The sequence below is a fragment of the Dermochelys coriacea genome, chromosome 5 (genome assembly GCF_009764565.3).
Source record: "Dermochelys coriacea isolate rDerCor1 chromosome 5, rDerCor1.pri.v4, whole genome shotgun sequence".
NCBI lineage: Eukaryota > Metazoa > Chordata > Testudines > Dermochelyidae > Dermochelys > Dermochelys coriacea.
Genome location: NC_050072.1, coordinates 3172665 through 3191476, shown reverse-complemented (window position 1 = coordinate 3191476; position 18812 = coordinate 3172665). Strand labels below are relative to the sequence as shown.

Below are 18812 nucleotides of genomic sequence, written 5' to 3'. Positions count from 1 at the left end.
ACTCTTCACAGTCTCCTTTGGACTTAACTATCTTGAGTCATTTTGTGTCATCTGCAAACTGCCAGCTCACTGTTTACCCCTTTCTCCAGAGAGTCTGCTCAGAAGCTAGCACCATGGGAACTAGCTTGCCTGGTTATTGGGATTAGACGTGCATGTGTGTGTCTCTGGGCTCCCAGAAAGTAACTGGGACCAGGCAAGACTGGGAGAGGGTAAAAAAGCAAGAAAGCCAAGCGGCGGTCGTGCACTCAGCGGTGTCCACACTTCATTGTAAAGCCAGGCCTGTGGGACCCAGGCATGTGGACTCAGTGTTTTCAAGCTTCACCACTGCATAGTAAGTCTGGGTTCACTGCCATGCACATCCATACTGTGCAATGCAGACCTTCTGACTCCAGTCTGCGGCTTGTCCTGCATCCACACTACAGAATGACAGGGCTTGGCTTGAGTCCAGGCTGAACTCTGGTTCTGACCCATCCTCCTAGCAGGGTCCTGAGTGCTGACTGACCTGAATCAGACTGATTTGCGTGTGGACAGAGTGGGGACTTGGGCTCAAACCGGAGTTAGAGCCCGGGGTTAGGGTGCAGTGTAGACATATCCAGTGTGACCCTGGCAAAAGCTAGAGAGATCTTTTCGGCTTGGTGTTGGCTTGGTGGACTGGTAAGCTAAGAAACTGCTCCTTTGTGTCCTTGCTTCCTTCTGCATTCAGAGGTACAGGACTTGATTCATTCCTTGTAAATGAACAAGATTGTATCAAAGAAAATATATCCATTTTTATTCCAACGAGAACATGCCCAGGGCCCCCAACTTTGACTAGCCACTTGGCTCCAACGGGACAGCAGTGTGACAGCTACCAAAAGACTGCAGCTGGACCCAAGACAGTGACTGTACCAGTCCTGCACCTCCCACCGACTCCAGCTCTTTGCCTCGGAAGCTAAGCAGGGTTAGGGCAAGTCATTAGCATTAGCGGTGCTAGCCTTGCTTTTCTCTGCCGGGGACACCGGAGGTGCTTTGATGAGCAGTCAGGACATTGGTGTCACCGCTCAACTGGATGGCAGTATCTTTGTTCATCGTGCTGCAGCCGCACCTACTGATTCACCATCTCCCATACCAGCCAGCCATTTATGGTGTTGCTCTGGCTTGCCCTAGGACTGGTCATGCAATGAATTTTTGTTGTGTATAGGAATTGGGTAGTATCCATTTGTGAGACCTCTGCTAATGCTTCCTTCCAGTGCCCCTGGAGTTTCTATTGCATGTGACTAAACTAAAGAATTTTGCATTGTCCCCAAGTGTTGCTCACCTGTCAGCACCCGTTGCAGTACAGAACCTTGGGATCCCCCTCCTTACCCTTCTTCCACGGTACAAATTCATTGCTTCGTGATCGTGGCTCTCTGTTTCTTAAACCACAGCCTGACCCACAGCAGAACTTTACCCCTGCCCGCCAGGAATACTATACTTAGCCCTCAACAGCCTCTTCCGCGGGACTTTATCGAGGTTTTCAAAAGTCCAAATAACTGTTATCGATCAGTTTTCCTTTAGCTGGTAATTTGCTGATTGCCTCAGAGTCCAGCCCATCACAGAAATATGAGCCGGCTGCGAGACGAGGACACGGAGCAGGCCCTGCTGCGGTTTGGTTCTGAGCCAGCCCTAGGCCCAGTGGGCATGAGCTATGTGAGTGCTTGATCCAAACCCATGATAAGAACAAATCCATGATGCTCCCCATCAAAACACATTCTCTCTGCACCTCTCTCTGTCTTGCTGTCTTTCTAGGCAAAGGCAGCTATTGATTTGCCCACAGGATCTATCTATCTAACGGGTCCATCTATCTACAGATTCTTTCTGTGGTATCTATATATCTAGTGTATCTCTCAATCTCCTCCGTCTACAGTATCTGTATATCCACAGTGTCTATCTATCTCACTGCGGTATCTACCTACTGATTTACCTACAGCATCTATCAACATATGGCGTTTAGCTGTGATATTTATCTACAGGATCTCTGCTCAGTCTACAACCTGTAGCTTCTTAGGCCTGGTCTCAACTTTAACATTAGCTCGACCTAGCTACGTTGGTCAGGGCTGTGAACATTTTGTACCATAGTTAAGTCAACCCTACCCCGGGTGTAGGTGCAGCTAGGTCACCAGAAGAATTCTTCTCAGCCATGCAGGGAACTCTCCTGTCGGGGGTGGGGTCATAAAACATCTTAAAGAAGCCGCCTTTGCTCGAGAGGGGTCAAGGTAAATGGATCTTATACGAGACAGTGTCTGGGCAATGCCAGTTAAAATATTTGTACAAAACCTAAAGTCATTGGAAATATTCCCTTGATTTTTTTCAGGGATGTAACATGAAGTTCCTTGGGTCATGGACTATTCCAGGGGGCGGCCAAACTTGCTGCCCCTCCGAGCCACATACAACAATCTTCAGAGAGCCAGGGCGCACCTGCCAGGGCTCAGAGCTTCAGTGTAATAGCTGAAGCCCCAAGACACCCCCTCCCCGCTGGGCAGAAGCCAGAGGTGATACATGGGGGGGTCATGTGGGATCACGTGCCCCCCTTCCAATTTTTGCCAGGCTTTGCCGGCCCCGTTTAGTCACATAGTGCAGCCTATCCCTCTCCTTGCATGGCAGTTACTGAAGCCAGCAAGCTGGCAGCTGCACCCATGGGGCAGTGTAAAACACCTGGGAGCTGCAGGGAGGGGCCTCTGAGGGTTAGAGGGGGGCATGCCTGGGAGGGAAGCCATTATGGGGGGAATCTTTAAATTGTGCCCTCCTCCCCCCCCCCTTAGCAGGCACTGGTCATCTCTGGGAGAAGCCCCTTGCCCCATCCCGCCACAGGGCAGAATCCCTGAGCTCCCCCTCCCCCAAGTCTGGTAGGCGGAGAATGGGGTGGGGGGACTCCATGAGCTGCATGTTAACTATAAAAGAGCCGCATGCAGCCCACGAGCCCCGGTTTGGCCACCCCTGGACTATAATTTATTCCCTGTGGGTACAGCCCCCAGCACAAGCCTGGTTTTGGCCATTAGGTGCTGTGGCAACATCAATGATGCAATTAGCACAGGTTTTATGGGGGTTGGGTCTCAGCCCTCCTCTCTGCTCTTTGCAAACCAAACATTTCAGCCGGATGCTGGGGCCAGACAGCCAGGGACAGGAATAAAAGTGAAAGTGACCCATCTGCTTTCACTGAGCCAGGGGCGAGGAGCTGAGGGTTTAAACCGTGTCCCTTTGATTAGTAACCCAGAGAATGAACAGCAGGGTGCTAATCCAGGAATTTTAATTGGAGCGTGTCCTTTTAAAACAGACAGACAGATAGACACGTTTGTACCTGCTGGTGTCCAGGCATTTGAGATAATGGCCCCGTTCTGCTGCTCTCATTTCCTCTCTGTCTATCTGGGCACTCCTATGGCCCCATAACGGTGGTCCCTGAGTGCTTGAACCCTTGCCAGGGGAAAGTGCATCTGCAGCTGTTAGTGTGCGGGTGGCTGACGTGCAGTATCTGTCATTGCCGTGTTACATCGGATCAGCTTCTGGTCCAGACCCTCGCGTCTGACCAAGCTCTGGGAGACTCAGTCTGATGGAGTCAGATCTGAACTTCCCAGCTCAGCTTAGACGCTAGTTAAACTTCCTTCCAATAACCAACCCAAAGCCCCTTTGGTCCCACGTCATCCTCCATCTGGGTCTCTGCCATGCTCTCATGCAGCTCCTCTACCCCAGGGCTTCCTCACCAGGAAAGGGTTTGTCTCGGCCCCTGCCTGGCTCCAGCCGTTAGCAGGGATGTTCCAGGGCCGGTCCCCATCCTGTCAGTAGGTGTCACTATTAGACCCCGACCTTTCTGCTGCTCTGTGGAATAGGTGCCGGCTCTGGTGTGAGCCCCTCTACCGTTGACAGGTTTACAGCTGGGATAGAGTGAGAGGGGCGAGAGGGACGGGATCTCTGGGCCACCCGCAGCACTGACGTACACGGGCTGCACCCCCTTGGATTTATCTAAGCCAAGCTGGTGGTTTTGGGGGCCCCCTTTGGGACATGCTGAGCCTGGTTTTCAGAGTTGCTGCGGACGGGCCTGAAAGCTCTTTGGGGCAGGGATTGTTCGTTCTGTGTTTGCGCGGCACCCGCCCCCTGGGGTCCTGGCCCGTGACTGCCACTTTCAGTCCAAATAATACAGAGTAGTCACCAGCCCCGCTTTGGCCCTTGGCAGTGGTTGAACCCAACACCTTCAGTGTTAAATGCATGAGCCCCTGCTGCCAGAGCTGAAGGACTAATCCAGTTAGCCAGCAGCGATCATAGGTTCTTATCTGCTTATGGGCACCAGCCCCTAGAAGGGTGAGAGCACCTGCCATGCCTTTCACTGAGTGAATTGCCTCTGTTAAGCCTGCAAAAACTCACCCCAGCAGCTCCTTTTCCTGACTGTGTTTCCCAGGATGAGGGTCACAGAGGAATCCCAGAGGCTGAAGGAGTTCAAAATACCTTCTCTCCCCTGCCCAAACCTATCTGCTATGCACTGCCGTGTGCTATTTCCAGCCCCCTGCACCTCACCATAGTGATACACTTTCTCCCGGCCTTCGCCCGGCACCCTGCATTCGCCCAGTGCTCCCTGCCTACAGAAGCAAGCGATTGCTGAGTAGAACTGGCTGCTATTCTATTAATGATGAGTTTGAGGCTGATTGGGGTTTTTTGGTTTGTTTTACACAAGAAATGACTTTTTGACCAAAACCAACAGTTTCAGTTGGGTCAGAAATTTTCCTTGTTTTGAAATGTTTCAGGGTCCCCCGCTCATTTTTTAAAAACTTTTAAAAAATCTTTTCCAGTGGAAGAGAAACAAGCCGGGAGAGTTTTTAAAAGTGTGGGGGGGGGAACACTTCTTATTTTTGTATTTAAAATGAAAATTTTGTTTCGTTTCAAATTTTTTCACGGGGGGGAAATCTTGCACATGTTTTGAATGACACAGAAATGTTCGTCTCTTTCTCATCTGTTTGCAGACGTTGCAACTCTGGGTTTGGGTCTGAGCAGTGCAGGAGAGGCGGACGGGCTGAATGTGGCATCTCTCGCTGGGCCTCAGGGCTGCAGGTGTTAGGGCCACATCTGGAGCGGACAGCTGGCGGTCAGTGGCATGGTCTGCAGGTCCGTAGAGGCTGTAGGGTTTACCACTATCCTTTTCCTACACCCACTGTGCATTAGTCAATAAGACCCCAAAGACACAGAAGACACCAGAGAACCTGCATGGCTAGGGACAGGGAGACTGGTTCCTCCATCCAAACTCCCTAAGTGTCCTAGGACCTATACTTCTCCGCAGGATACAAACGCCTACCACTGGGCATTATTGTGCTGGAGTGGGGCCCTGTTGGGAAAAATCTCCCACTCTTCCCCACTGACAGACTCACACACATGTGCACCCCGACATTCATTCACACTGACACCTGCCCACACTCCCACTTAGCCGCATGCAACACAGTAACACACACAGACAAGAAATCCTGTTAGGTAATATGTCTTCATTAGGGCAAGTCTTCTGCCGTCAGCATAAGAGCTCTGCAAACCCCCCAGCCGCGCATAGTGGGAGGGGGTCACTTCTGCGTTTCTGAGCATCTGAAGTCAGTTGGCTTTAGCCCTGCGACCCTATCACAGGGCATCTGAGACATGTGTTAATAGCCCCGCCGGACACGCCCTGTCATGTCTGATTGTGGAGCTGAACTCCTGGACTTATTTACTGGACAAGTTCTTTACAGGGATGGGTTGAAGACAACAGATGCCTTTGGGTGGTACGGTCCTATGGCAAAATATATTTGACCGTGTCTGTATTCTGTGTCATATGCACAGTCGCTAATAGTGTGATCACTAGGGGTTTTATCTGACCCAGGTCCCTGCCTCTTTCGGTGCACAGGACGGCTGGTGCTCACTGAGTGAGCAGCTAGTCAGTATTTTATCTTCTCCTTGGGGTTCGGTGTGTGGCCTCCCAGGCTTTGTTTTCTGCCCACTATTCAAGCCCTGCTCTGAAGACAGCATTCTTGGTTTTTATGGAGCCCGTTGCTCTGGCGTCTGAGTGCTTCAGGTTTCAGAGTAGCAGCCGTGTTAGCCGTGTCTGTAACCGCAAAAAGAACAGGAGGACTTGTGGCGCCTTAGAGACTAACAAATTTATTTGAGCATAAGCTTTCGTGAGCTACAGCTCACTTCATCGGATGCATCCAATAGCCCACGAAAGCTTATGCTCCAATAAATTTGTTAGTGTCTAAGGTGCCACAAGTCCTCCTGTTCTTTTTGAGTGCTTCAGAAACATTCACTGTTTCGTCTTCACTGCACCCTGGGAGGGGAGGCGGCATTATCCCCATTTTACTCAGGGGAAAGTGAGGCACAGCAAGGTTAAGGCCAAAAGCGTCCACCAACTTGGGGTGCCCAGTTGGAGACACCTGGGCCCTGATTCCTCCAAGCACTTCAGATGCTCTCAGCTCCCATTGACTTCAGCTGCAGCTGCCCATGTTCTGCAGATGACCAAGGGTCTCGTGTCAGCAGCCCAGAAAATGAGGCTCACACAATTAGTGACCTGTGAAAAGTTTGCTTTAAGTGACTTCTCCAGCATCACACAGCAAGGCTGGGGCAGAGGCAGGGAGAGAATCCGGTTCTTCAGGGCAGTGTTCAGCCGCCTTAACCACCAAACTGACCTTTCTCTTCCTGCCGTCCCCTGCTGTGTTCAGCACAGGGCCTTCTGCCTAGGCAGGGGTCCGACAGCTCCCTCGCTACACAACCCTGATTCCTGCCCAGATCACGGTCCATCCTGGGCACTGAACGATCCAGGGCCCTGGGTGGGAAAACTGGTGTGTGATCGTGGCATTAAAGGCTGTGCCATAATGCACACGCACAAGGGGACTGCATTAAGTTCACCTGGGCCCATCAGTCTGGGGTGAAGGAAGAAGCAGACCGTAGGAGGGGCAGGGGGTCTGGGAAAGAACTCAGGCAGGACATGAGACTTTTATCAGCCCAGGGCAGGTGGATGTTGGTTGCATTATTGCTCTGTTTGAGTCTCTGATCTTTCGGGGGGGGGGGACCGCTCGAGGTACCCTGAGAGAAGGGGAAACTGACACTGGGAACCTGAAGGGCACCTTCCTGCCACAAAAGAGCACTGGAAGAGGCCTGGCTTATTACACCCACCTGCACTGACTTCAGTGTTGGGCCCCACATGGAGAGTGTTCCAAGTAATCAAAAATTAGCATATATTCCTCCTCCCCCCCAGCTCTTTCTGTCATCCCCTCTCCCTGAGCTAGAGATGCCAGCCCTGCAAGAATTTTAGGGAGTGCCAGGAGAGTGTCGCCTAGTGATCAGAGCAAGGTGCAGGTGGCTACTTGGGAATCCTGAGTTCTGTTCCCAGCTCCACTGCTAACTTTCCTTGTGACCAGGAGTGCCAGTTTCGGTGGGACGTATTCCTGGACTATTTCATCACAGCACATAATCTTTCATTCCTGGAGACTCCTGGACAATCCTGGGGGGTTGGCAGCCCTAGCGTGACCCTGTCCAAGTCAGTCAGCATCCCCTTATGCTCCTCTGGAAGACTAGAATAGCAATATTGACTTGCCTCACAGGAGTGTCTGCCAAGCCCATTGCAGCCCTTCATTGGAAGGCACTGGAGCAATTGGAAGTCTTTCAATGGACGTGTATACCGCTGCTCTCCAGTGTATGGAATCCAAACTGCTGAGGTATGTGTCCTAGTCCCTCTACGGCTAACAGAGATCCTTCTTTAGCTCAGGTACTGTAAAGGCATTGTGAGCTTTCCCAGCTAGAGGGTCTGAGTTCTGTCACTGGCCCCCCAACAAAGTAGCCAGGGGAGCGTGGTAGGGATGAGTAGCTGAGTGACAACCACCAAGCCCTCTGTCGCTAACAATCTGCTATTGTACGAAGCAGACGATTATTTTTAGGCGCCTCTTGGTCGTTCTTATAAATCTAAAGAAATAACAAATATGATTAATAACTGAATGTGTGACACACGAATCACATGGGCTTTTCCTTTGCCCTCCCCGGCCCTTGTGTGTTCCTCACCCATCCAGGAGAGAGACTCCAGGGCTACGTGTACAAAGATACAAGACACGGGAGTAAGGCATATAGCTCTGTTAGTAAGGGAGTTGATTCCTGGACAAGTCTGGCCAGGGCTGAGGAAGAAGGGGTGGGAATGGGAGCTCTTCTACTACCAGATCAGCTGGGCCCAGGCCACGTGACAGGACAAACAAACAGAGGGGCCCGTGGGGCACCGTGTCCATTTATCATGAAGCTCTGAAATAGGAAACCACCACTAAGGAACTCAGGCAGTACCAACAGCACAGAACAAAAGCCTCTTTGGAAATTCATACTCGTTTGCCATCACTGATCACTTTAAAATCAAGGTGGGATGTTTGTGTAAACGCTCTGCTCCAGGAATGAGTGTGGGGCTGTTCCCTGGCCTGGGCTCTACGGGAGGTCAGACTGGATGATCGCAATGGGCCTATCTCACCTTGGAATCTGTATATTATATGCCTTTATATGCCTGACCATCCCTACATACTCTTGAGTGCATATGGCCTATATAAAATGCACGGCAGACTCTAATCACCTGTAGCTATTTAAGATCTTCCTAGAGTTTCATACTGAGCGTTAGCACTAAGGGCTAACAATGAATGACACAGACAGAAAGATGTGTGCGTGTGAGTGAGAGAGAGACTGCTCTCTGTTGGCTGGAAGCAGATCCAATCAATTGTGTGTCATAGGCCCTATGCTGCTAGCAACTCATGGTGAGTTTCCTTCAGCCTGAGTGGTAGGAATGATGTCAGAGTAGGAGGATCTAGGTTCTAGCCGCACTGTTGGTGTGAAGTTCTAAGTTGCAGCAGAGTGACAATGATGCAGTTCCTAGCTAGCTATACATTGGTTACAGTTCTGCTAGTCCCGTTCATCTGCTGAGCTTGTCGTGTGGACAAAGGCTGCTCCACCAAGCTCTCTGGGGCAGGTGCTGATAGCTCTGTTTTACAGGTGGGAAACTGAGGCACAGATACACTAACGTTGCTATTCTTAAAAGTGACCACTCATTTTGAATGCCAGACTCAGACTCCTCAGGCCTGATTTTCAGAGATGCTGCGCACCCAGACTCTAAGGCCCATCATCTCTGCCAACCAGTCCTTAGGTGTCTGGGTACCAGACACTGAGTCAGTGACAGAGCCAGGAATAGAACCCAAGAGTCCTGATACCCCATCCTAGTGCATGATCAGTAGAAAGCAGCACACCCCAGTACACCACAGAAACGGAGTGGCCTACAGCTGGTTTATCTCCTGTCCACAGAGAAACAGTTGCACAGGCACTGAAGATTTGCTTCTGATAGTTCACCATCTGCATGATATTAGTCAGCCAGGATCATTGCCAGGGCCCCAAAGAAGCAGAGGGGAGGGGGTATGAAAAAACCCATTCACCTGTGAAGCTCAGGGCTCAGATTTAGTGGCCACCTGACCGTGATGTTGCTTCAAGGTAGTCCATGCTGGATACTTGTCACTGTCACCAAACGACTGTGCCGTTCAGCCCGGATCATAATGTTTCTTCAGGACGAGACCGGGAATAGTGGGGGTTGCTGCTGGTCTGCACGGAGGTGCGTCAAGAGCCCTGTAGGGGTGTCCCAGGACTGGGCTAGCAGGGATGAGGTCGGTCAGGCGGGCGGAGGTGGATTAGCAGAGCTGTGCTGGGATCCCAGGATTGGGACCGCAGAGTGGGCTGCCAGTGAGCAACATAGACAGCGGTGCAGGGGGAAACTCGGACGGCACCTGCCTGCAGCCTGCCTTGCTTAGACAACACCATCCGACTCACAGCTTCATGATCGCTCATAGATGTAAAAGACCCTCCCCCCAACAAAGCCCCTCCCAGCCTGACCCATGCAGATACGTAAGGAGACTGACCTCTGCAATTTCCTGGTGACGTGACATGTAACAACAGCCATGGGCATGCATGATGCACAGTGCTCCTTAGTCTGTGCAGAAAGTCGTGAAATCTGTGGGTTCCAGCGGGCAGCCCTCCCCGTACAGCGCCTATCTGACCCCCCGTGTTCAAAGCAGATTTGGTATTTTTAGTCCGTCTCTTTGGACTCCTGTCCTGACTCTAGCACCATCAGATTGTGAAGCCTGTTTCTCTCCGTGGTATGATGCAAGCCGCAGCTTTGCTCCGTGCTCTCCTAGCCCTGCCCAGGTGGCAAGAAGTTCTGAGACTCATATCTATCCCAGAATGGGACAAAGCAGATCTGAGATTCACAACGGTCACAGAGCAGTAGTGGCCCATGGGCTTCAGTGAGATTCTCAGAACAGAGTAGGGCCCATTCCTTAAAGATAATTATCTTACATTTCTATAGTGTGTTTCAGACAAAACACTTTTATACCATACCTATGGGACTGACCTCATCCACCACTGAAATGCAGGTGCCTCTGGGGTGCTGCACAACAGCTATTTAACAACGCACACCAAGAAGAAGAAATGAAAACTACATCCCAATGAAACGGCAGGGAAGTTGGGGAGGCAGAATCTACGGGACTGGTGATTGTTTAGTGGTGCACACATAACCCTACCAGTCAGGAGTGCTCAGCACTGTTCATAATTCTAGTGCCACTAACTCACTGTGAACCTAAGTCGCTCCTTCTCTCACTGGCCTAGCTTTTCCCCATCTGTCCTGCCTCACCCTGGAGCTGTGGGGATTCTGGGGGTAACGTCTGTAAGAGACCTGGAGACCTGCAGAGGAAAGGTGTTGTATGAATAAAACTATTCATATCATAGCAGCCCAAACTGCCAAGGACTGGGGGAATCACTGTATGGAGAAAGTGCCAGGGAGGATATTCAACTGCCACAATTGGACAGAATCTTGGTTTTATGTCTCATCCACAAGACGAATGGAAGAAGTAACCACTCCTCCTGGGCCACCACAATGGCTCGGGTTGTGTTAGAGGGAGGGAAAATGGCAGATTGACATTTGGAGATAAAAAATGTGCCTTGCTAAGGAAGGAAGGAAAGAAGGAAGGATAGATAGATAGATAGATTAGATGGGAAAGGATGTATGGGGGGTCTAGGAATGGATGGATAGGTAGAAGGAATGGATGGATAAATAGAGGTGTATTGGGGAGATGAATAGATAGAGGGGCTGTGGGAATGGATGGATGGATGGATAGAAGGGATGGATGGGAAGGATGGGTAAATAGAAGGGGTTTGTGGGGAAAGCAATAGACAGATAAAGGGCTATGGGAATGGATGGATGGACAGATAAATGGGATGGGGATTGATGTATAGAGAGAAAGTGGGGTGTGCTGGGATAGAGAAGGAGAGAGATCAATTTGGGCCCTGAGCTTTGCAGATGGGGTATTGCTCTGCCATTCCCACGCTGTAAGCCCATTGATTTATGTATGGTTCTAGCTGAATTAGATGCCCTTAAAACCATCAGTGTGTTGAAGCCATTCCTCATCCCTGAGCTCTGCTCACATGACAGCCTTGCCATTTTGGGAATTCAGGAGTGGAAAAATAACCTCCTGAAAGAGTGATCAGTCAGGGGATGTAAGGAGCTACAGTAACCAGCTGTCCCTATGCCCAGGGAAAGCTGTTTCTGAGAGAGAGATGTTATAGAGACCACCTGCTCACCCTGGTTCCTCTTCCTGTTTCTGGTATTTATCTCAGATGTAAACACCCCAAAGGAGGTTGGATAATACCATGTCTCATCATCCTCCTCTGTCTGAACTTATTAGATGCACTTACTGTGTCTTCTGCAGCTGATTGTGTAATATTCCAGCTGTAGGGAAGAGAGTGTGGACCAGTGGTTAAAGCAGCAGGCTAGACTGCAGAAATTCTGGTTCTAGGTTTCCATGAGTCCCATCCTGCTGCTGTTCTTATTTGGTTTCAGTAGGCTTGTCTGATAGGGCCATGTCCACCCTTGAGTGAGTCACTTCACCTCTGTGACTCAGTTTACCCATTTGTGAATCTGGGGGAATAACACTGACTGTTTCTGCTTCCCTGGAGTGTTGTGGGGTTCTATTAATGAATGCTAACAAAGCACCTGACATCTTCAGTTGAAAGGAGCTATAAAAGCAAAAGGGTGGGCCCGATCCTGGAAATATTTAAACCAATCAGTGGCACATAAAGTTACCCATATGCATATTGCAGGATCAGGGACTATGTTATTTGCTTTGATCTCTTGCATCTGAGAGATCCATGCAGATGATCAAAGGCAACAAGATTTCCCACCCCCATCTATATTTTATGTGTGTGTGTGTGTGCATTAAAATATGCCATAAACGTAGAAAGAAGAAGAAATAAAGCTGCAAGGATTGTGTCAAGGTGAGGTTTTCTTTCTCTTCTGTGGATTTCTATAACGTGGGTGCTCAGTCCTGCAGCCCTTATTCCAGTGAGGCCTGCAGGATTGGGCCCTACTGGCCCTGGTTCTGAAAGGTGCCCATCCCCTCCCAGGATCAGAACCTAGCCTTTCTTGATCACGGCTAACGCACTTCTGTCTTTGGGATAAATGTGGATGCCCTTTGTCAGCAGTGCTTAGATGCTGTCGTGATGAATGCGATGATGAATGCATCATATCGTGATGAATTGCAGATAGGGAACTAGATGGGTGGAATTTTTCTAATCTGCGTAAGAAAAGTAAATTAACAAAAATTTAAGACGTGTGCGTGTGAGAGAGAGAGATTGAGAGATTCCTTCCAGGAAAAAAAAACCCTCAAAACATCCTGCAATCCTATGTGCAGCAAACAATGGCCTTTAGGCCCAGGTTAAGGACAAAGTTGCAGCAGTAACTGTGAATTTCCTGGCTTTGTGGGTTTGAGGCAGCTGATATTTCTGGGTGTGGGTTTTGTGTGATTTGACACAGTTCTATATCGGGCACAGGAGATACATATTCCTCCCCAGTCCCCAGCTCTGATGTTAACTTTTCAACCTGCTGCCCCTCACACTTATGCACTGCTAATCACTTACGGCTGGAGCTCACTGATGGGATGAAGTGCATCTGATTTAAAATCACTGGGGGCCTTTCTGCTGTCAGTGGCACACGGCATATGTGCAGATGTCAGGAGGACTTATCCCAAGGCTTTGTGTAAATTGCAGTGATTTCCCCTGCTGACAGGGAAACATGGGTCTTGTAGATGAAGATATCAAGCCTTGATAGTAACATTTCTCCTGTTGAATGTGCCTGTCACTGAGAATCCTTTTAAATAAACCACACCCACGCACACACACACCCACTCTCTTTCATGCACAGGCATGGAATGATCACATTTTTGTGTCAGGTATGGCAGAAATGCAGTTTTCAGGCGCCCTGTATGGTGATGCCACAGAGTCTGGTCTATGGATTGTCCATGACTGGACAGCCCTTGAAAGACAGCAGATACCCAGGGAGGGAGTTTATGATCTCTCACACACAGAGTCAGTTCACTCGGTTGCAAATGCACCAGTGTGAACCCTGTTACACACACAGCACTAGGCTGGAAATGCACACATGTGTTCGCACCCCCATGTCAGAGCCCTGGGCTGGAAATGCACTGGTTTGAGCCCCGCTCTGCAGATTGGAAAGATCTCTCACACACAGAGCAATGCCCAGAAGTAGGTTAGAAATGCACTGATCACTGTGCAGCATTTATCCTCCTCTGCGATCTCCCTGCTGGGGAAGTATTACAGCATTTTCCCCCTTTGGCTGTCAGCAAACCCTGCCCTCTCTATTTATCATTCCCTTGACGTGTCGCTAGCAAATGGGGAGCAGAGAGGGCTGATCTCTCGGTGGAAGGGGTCACACTGCCTCTGCCTGCCACTTGTTGCAAAAAAAAAAAAAAGGAAAAAAAACCCACCCCACCCCCCTCATTGCTACCACAAGCTGCAGAATAAAAGAAATATTTGTAACAATCTGATCCATGCTGGGACCGGGGGCCCAGCGCACCAGCAAAGCGCCAGAAGAATAAAAATACAGCCACAGATCCGATTGTTTTTAAATCTATATTTATACAGCCCCCCGCCCCCCCCCGCCCCCCCGGCTCCCTTGGGCAACCAGTCAGTGGGAGAGAAGGAAGCATGGTGGAAAACACGAAATCTGCTTTGGTAAGCTTTTTTTTTTAAAGGAAATTGTATGTTTTCTAATGCCTGACAGAAAAATTACCTCCGGCTCGCGGCTGGGGAGGGCGGGGGGAGGGGTGTTAATGGGGTTGCAGTTGTTGTTTGGTTTCTTTTAGTTGTTGTTGGGCTTTTTGCTTGGTGGGGGGTGGAAGTGGACTCGGGGGCGGGGGTGGAAACTGCATCAAGTCAAACGTCCTGCAACTTCCCAGCCCCCCCCCGAACCCCCCCCCGAGTCTGATCATTCATAAAGAGCCGAGCGAGGGGGGATCCCCCGGGCTTGCACGTGGATCGCGTGTGGGTCTGGCCGCCCCGGGCGGAACTGGGGGGGGGGTCTCCCGGACCTCCAGAGCTGGAGCCGGGGGGCTTGTGGGGACCCCCCGCGCCCCATCTCCCCCCGTCTCAATTCTCCCTGCCCTGAAACTCCCTTTCCTGCGTCCGTCTCCCCCTCCCCTTCCTCCCTGGCCCATCCGCCGGGATGGTCTCTGGGGCGGGGGGATCTCCCCGCTGGAGCCCGGCTCCGGGCTGCAAACTTCCCGCCGGGGCAGCGGAGCCGCCGCCCGCTCCCCGCGAGGGCTTGGGGCCCCCGGCTGGAGCGGAGCCGGGCAGCGGCAAAAGTTGGGCGAGACGCGTCCAGCGCCCCGAGTTAGTCCGGCGGGGAGCGAGGGGGCGACGCGCGCTGCGGCTTCTCCCGGCCCGCCCCGGCTCTCGGGTCCCCGCTGCCCCCCCAGCCCTCCTGCCCCCCTCCGCCCCGCTCCCGTCCTCTGTCCGGGGTTTCCTCTCTGCCTCAGCCGCTCCCCCCCCGGCCTTCTCTGCCCTCTTCATCCCCCTCTTCCTCCTCCTCTCCTTCCCCCTTCCTCCCCCCGTCCCCCTCCCTCTTCCTCCTCCTCTCCTTCCCCTTTCATCCCCCTCTTCCTCCTCCTCCCTCTTCATCCCCCCTTCCTCCTCCTCTCCTTCCCCTCTTCCCCCCCCTCTTCATCCCCCTCCTCCTCCTCTCCTTCCCCCTCTTCCTCCTCCCTCTTCATCCCCCTCTTCCTCCTCCTCTCTCTTCCCTCCCCCCTCTTCCTCCTCCTCCCTCTTCATCCCCCCTTCCTCCTCCTCTCCTTCCCCCTCTCCCCCTCCTCTTCATCCCCCTCTTCCTCCTCCTCTCCTTCCCCCTCTTCCTCCTCCCTCTTCATCCCCCTTCCTCCTCCTCTCCTTCCCCCTCTTCCCCCTCCCTCTTCATCCCCCTCTTCCTCCTCCTCTCCTTCCCCCCTCTTCCTCCTCCCTCTTCATCCCCCTCTTCCTCCTCCCTCCTTCCCCTTTCATCCCCTCTTCCTCCTCCTCCCTCTTCATCCCCCTCCTCCTCCTCTCCTTCCCCTTTCATCCCCCTCTTCCTCCTCCTCTCCTTCCCCCTCTTCCTCCTCCCTCTTCATCCCCCTCTTCCTCCTCCTCTCCTTCCCCCTCTTCCTCCTCCCTCTTCATCCCCCTCTTCCTCCTCCTCTCCTTCCCCTTTCATCCCCCTCCCCTCTCCTCCTCCTCCCTCTTCATCCCCCACTTCCTCCCTCTCCTTCCCCCTCTTCCTCCTCCCTCTTCATCCCTCTCTTCCTCCTACTCCCTCTTCATCCCCCACTTCCTCCTCCTCTCCTTCCCCCTCTTCCTCCTCCCTCTTCATCCCCCTCTTCCTCCTCCTCTCCTTCCCCCTCTTCCTCCTCCCTCTTCATCCCCCTCTTCCTCCTCCTCTCCTTCCCCTTTCATCCCCCTCTTCCTCCTCCTCCCTCTTCATCCCCCACTTCCTCCTCCTCTCCTTCCCCTTCTTCCCCCTCTTCCTCCTCCCTCTTCATCCCCCTCTTCCTCCTCCTCTCCTTCCCCTTTCATCCCCCTCTTCTTCCTCCTCCCCCTTCATCCCCCTCTTCCTCCTCCTTCCCCTTCATCCCCCTCTTTTCCTCCTTTCCTTCCCTTTCATCCCCCTAACCTCCTTCCCCCTTCATCCTCCTCTTCCCCCTCTTCCTCCTTCCCCTTTCATCCCCCTCTTCCTCCTCCTCCCTTCCTCCTTCCCCTTCATCCCCCTCCTCCCTCATCCCCTCTTCTCGGGCCGGGCACTCACCCCCACCCCCCACTCTCCTTGTGTCTCTCCGCAGGCTGCCTTCTCCTCCCCGGGGTCGCTGCCCCAGCCGATGCCGGGCGCCGGCAGCGGCTCCCCGGGGCGCGGCGCTGCCCTGGCGGCCCCGGGCGGCGGCGGGCTCCGGCTGGAGGCGGTGATGGAGAATCTGCAGCGGCAGCAGGCGGCGCGGCTGGCCCGGGTGGAGGAGAAGCTGCGGCGGGGCAGGCGGAGCCCGGCCCGGGGCAGCTGCGCTCCGCGGTGGGGAGCCGCGTCCAGCAGCAGGCGCTGGCCATCCAGCACTACCAGGCGGCGGTGCGCTGCGGGCTGGCCCCCCGCGGCCGCCTGGGGGGCTCCCCGCCGGGACCCGGCGCCCCGGACCGCGAGGAGGAGAAGGAGGAGGACCTGGAGGGAAGAGGCGGGGGCGGCCGGTACCCGCCGCAGCGCCCGGAGCCCGCCCGCTCGCTCTCCCCGCCCCGCCAGCCAGCGCCCCAGCACCACGAGTGGACCTACGAGGAGCAGTTCAAGCAGGTAAGAGCCACCCCCCGGGGCGCCTTCCCCCGGGATCCAGCGCCCCCAAGTCCCCCCGGGCCAGCCCCACTGCTCCCCAGCGAGCCACCCCCACAGCTGTCCCCATGTCAAGGGCCTGGGCCTCACCCTCCAGTACCCTGACTCAGAGAGCTACCCCCCTATTTCCCTCCTGCCCCGGGGTCCCCCATCCCAACAGCTATTCCACTAGTAACCCCCCCGGCCTCATCTCCAAGTATCCGCCCCCACCGGTAGCCTATCCCTCGCCCTGTCCCGATAACTGTCCACCCACTGGAGAGCCCACCAGTAACACCCTGGCCTCATCTCCCCAGTAGTCCCATCCAATAGCTATCCCCATATATCCCAGCCTGCCTCGATGCCCTCACCCTGCTCCCAGTACTCCCCACCCCAATATCTCCCACTCCATCTCAATACCCTCCATCCCAATAGCTTTCCACATATCCCCCAGTTCGCCCCAGTACTCATCCGCCCAAAGAACTACCCAGTATCGACTGTGATAGCCTTCCTCCTGCTCCCACGTCCCCCACCCCAGTAACAATCCCGCTAGCTGGAGCAATATCCTTCACCGGCCATGAGATCCCTATCCCAATATCCACCTCAGTAGCACTCCACCCCATTCATTATCCCTCCAGAGCATTCCTGTCTCCCCCATATCCACCCTGAGAACTGCCCCCAGTTTCCACTGCAATGTTTTTCACCAATCACTGCCCCAATTCCACCCGAAGATCCTGCCCGTCTCCCCAAATACCCGCTCCAATAACTGTCCCAGCAGCTCCACCACCCCAGGTGATACCCCTCCACCATGTCCAGAGACCTTCTGCTCAAAATAGCCACTCCAGCCTGTTCCAGTGCCTGCCCCAGCAGCCACTCCTGCCCTGCCCCAAGCTCCCCTCCAGCCTGCCCCAGGAGTAACATCGCTTCTCCAGCTTACGCCACCACTTCCACCACCACTCTGCATTTCCTGCTCCCTGCAGTCTGCCCCCATTGATGCCAGCTGGAGCACAAGATGTGGGGGCAAACTGCACAATGCAGAGGGAAGTCTCTCTAACAGGGGGTCCTTTCTTGTCCGGGGAGGGCACTGGGGTGGCTGGGAAAGCTTCCTCGCACTGACTTGAATGGAGAGGGAAATTCAGTGACTTGTTTGGTGATGGAAGGTGAATCTAGAGTAATACGCTGTCTAAACTGGCTGCTCCCTGCCTCTAAATATGCAGGGACTTCCCCATCAGGGAACGTATTTCCCCGTTGCTCTGTCTATGTTGCTGTAGTTTGCATGATCGTATGATGACAACACGCTTTTTTACCTTGCACTTTGGAGACCTTGGTGTGACACTTCCAACCCCGGAAATGCAGACAAAATTCCTACTGTTTAGAAGTGCAGGGCTTCGTACCGATATTTGTTTCTCCCCAAGGAGTCCTTCCTCCCCAGTGTTTGCAGGGTCAGAGCCCTCATCTGTGCTGTTCTCAAATATCTCCAGTCCCAAACTTCCTTCTGTTTATCCCACCAGTAAAACTGCAAACGCTCTTTTGAGTTAGGAAGGTCCTGTTCCCGGTTAATTGTCCCGTAGGCCTATTGTTCTCAAGGCCCGGATAGCTCATTGATAGAGCGAATGCTTTGGTTAATACAGTACACAGCCTCGTCTCGTTAACTTCAGGAGGAATATAGGGAATTGTGCATAAAAGGATATTTCTGTAACTGGATGTTATGTTACCCTCGACTTGGTGGACAGCAAGGGCCAAACCTGCTGCTCTTCTGAGGGATCCTTGCTCAGGCGAGTGGTCCAATTGTTGGGAAGAGCCTAGCCTGCGGCCAGTGCCAGATTTAGGGGCAGGTGACCCGTGTGACCATCTGGGGACCAGGCTCAGGGGGCGCCGGGCTCGGGATGCTGTGTTTGTTGCTAGTGTCTTATATGACAGGGATAAATCATGGATACAAATCATGCATCCAAGTGGTGACACAGGCTACAAATGCAATACAAAATAAGATATTCAAACGTTTAACCTGGAGCGGGGGGCTGCTGAAGATGCCCCTCGCCCAGGGCGCTATTTGATCTAGGGCCAGCCCTGCCTACAGCCCTTACCCGTGTGGGTAATCTGGACTGTGGTTGATTTCAGAGTGAGAGGATTA

At 53.0% G+C, this 18812-nt stretch overlaps 1 protein-coding gene across 1 annotated transcript in view; it reads left to right on the top strand.

Moving 5' to 3' along the window:
* The window catches only part of ARID3C (AT-rich interaction domain 3C), a 166060-nt gene that overhangs the window by 10080 nt on the left and 137168 nt on the right, over positions 1-18812 (top strand). Inside the window, exons 4-5 of the mRNA XM_038403066.2 lie at positions 13940-14046; positions 16179-16669. Of these exons, the coding sequence (XP_038258994.2) occupies positions 13940-14046; positions 16179-16669 (598 nt within the window). The remainder of the gene's footprint in view (positions 1-13939; positions 14047-16178; positions 16670-18812) is intronic.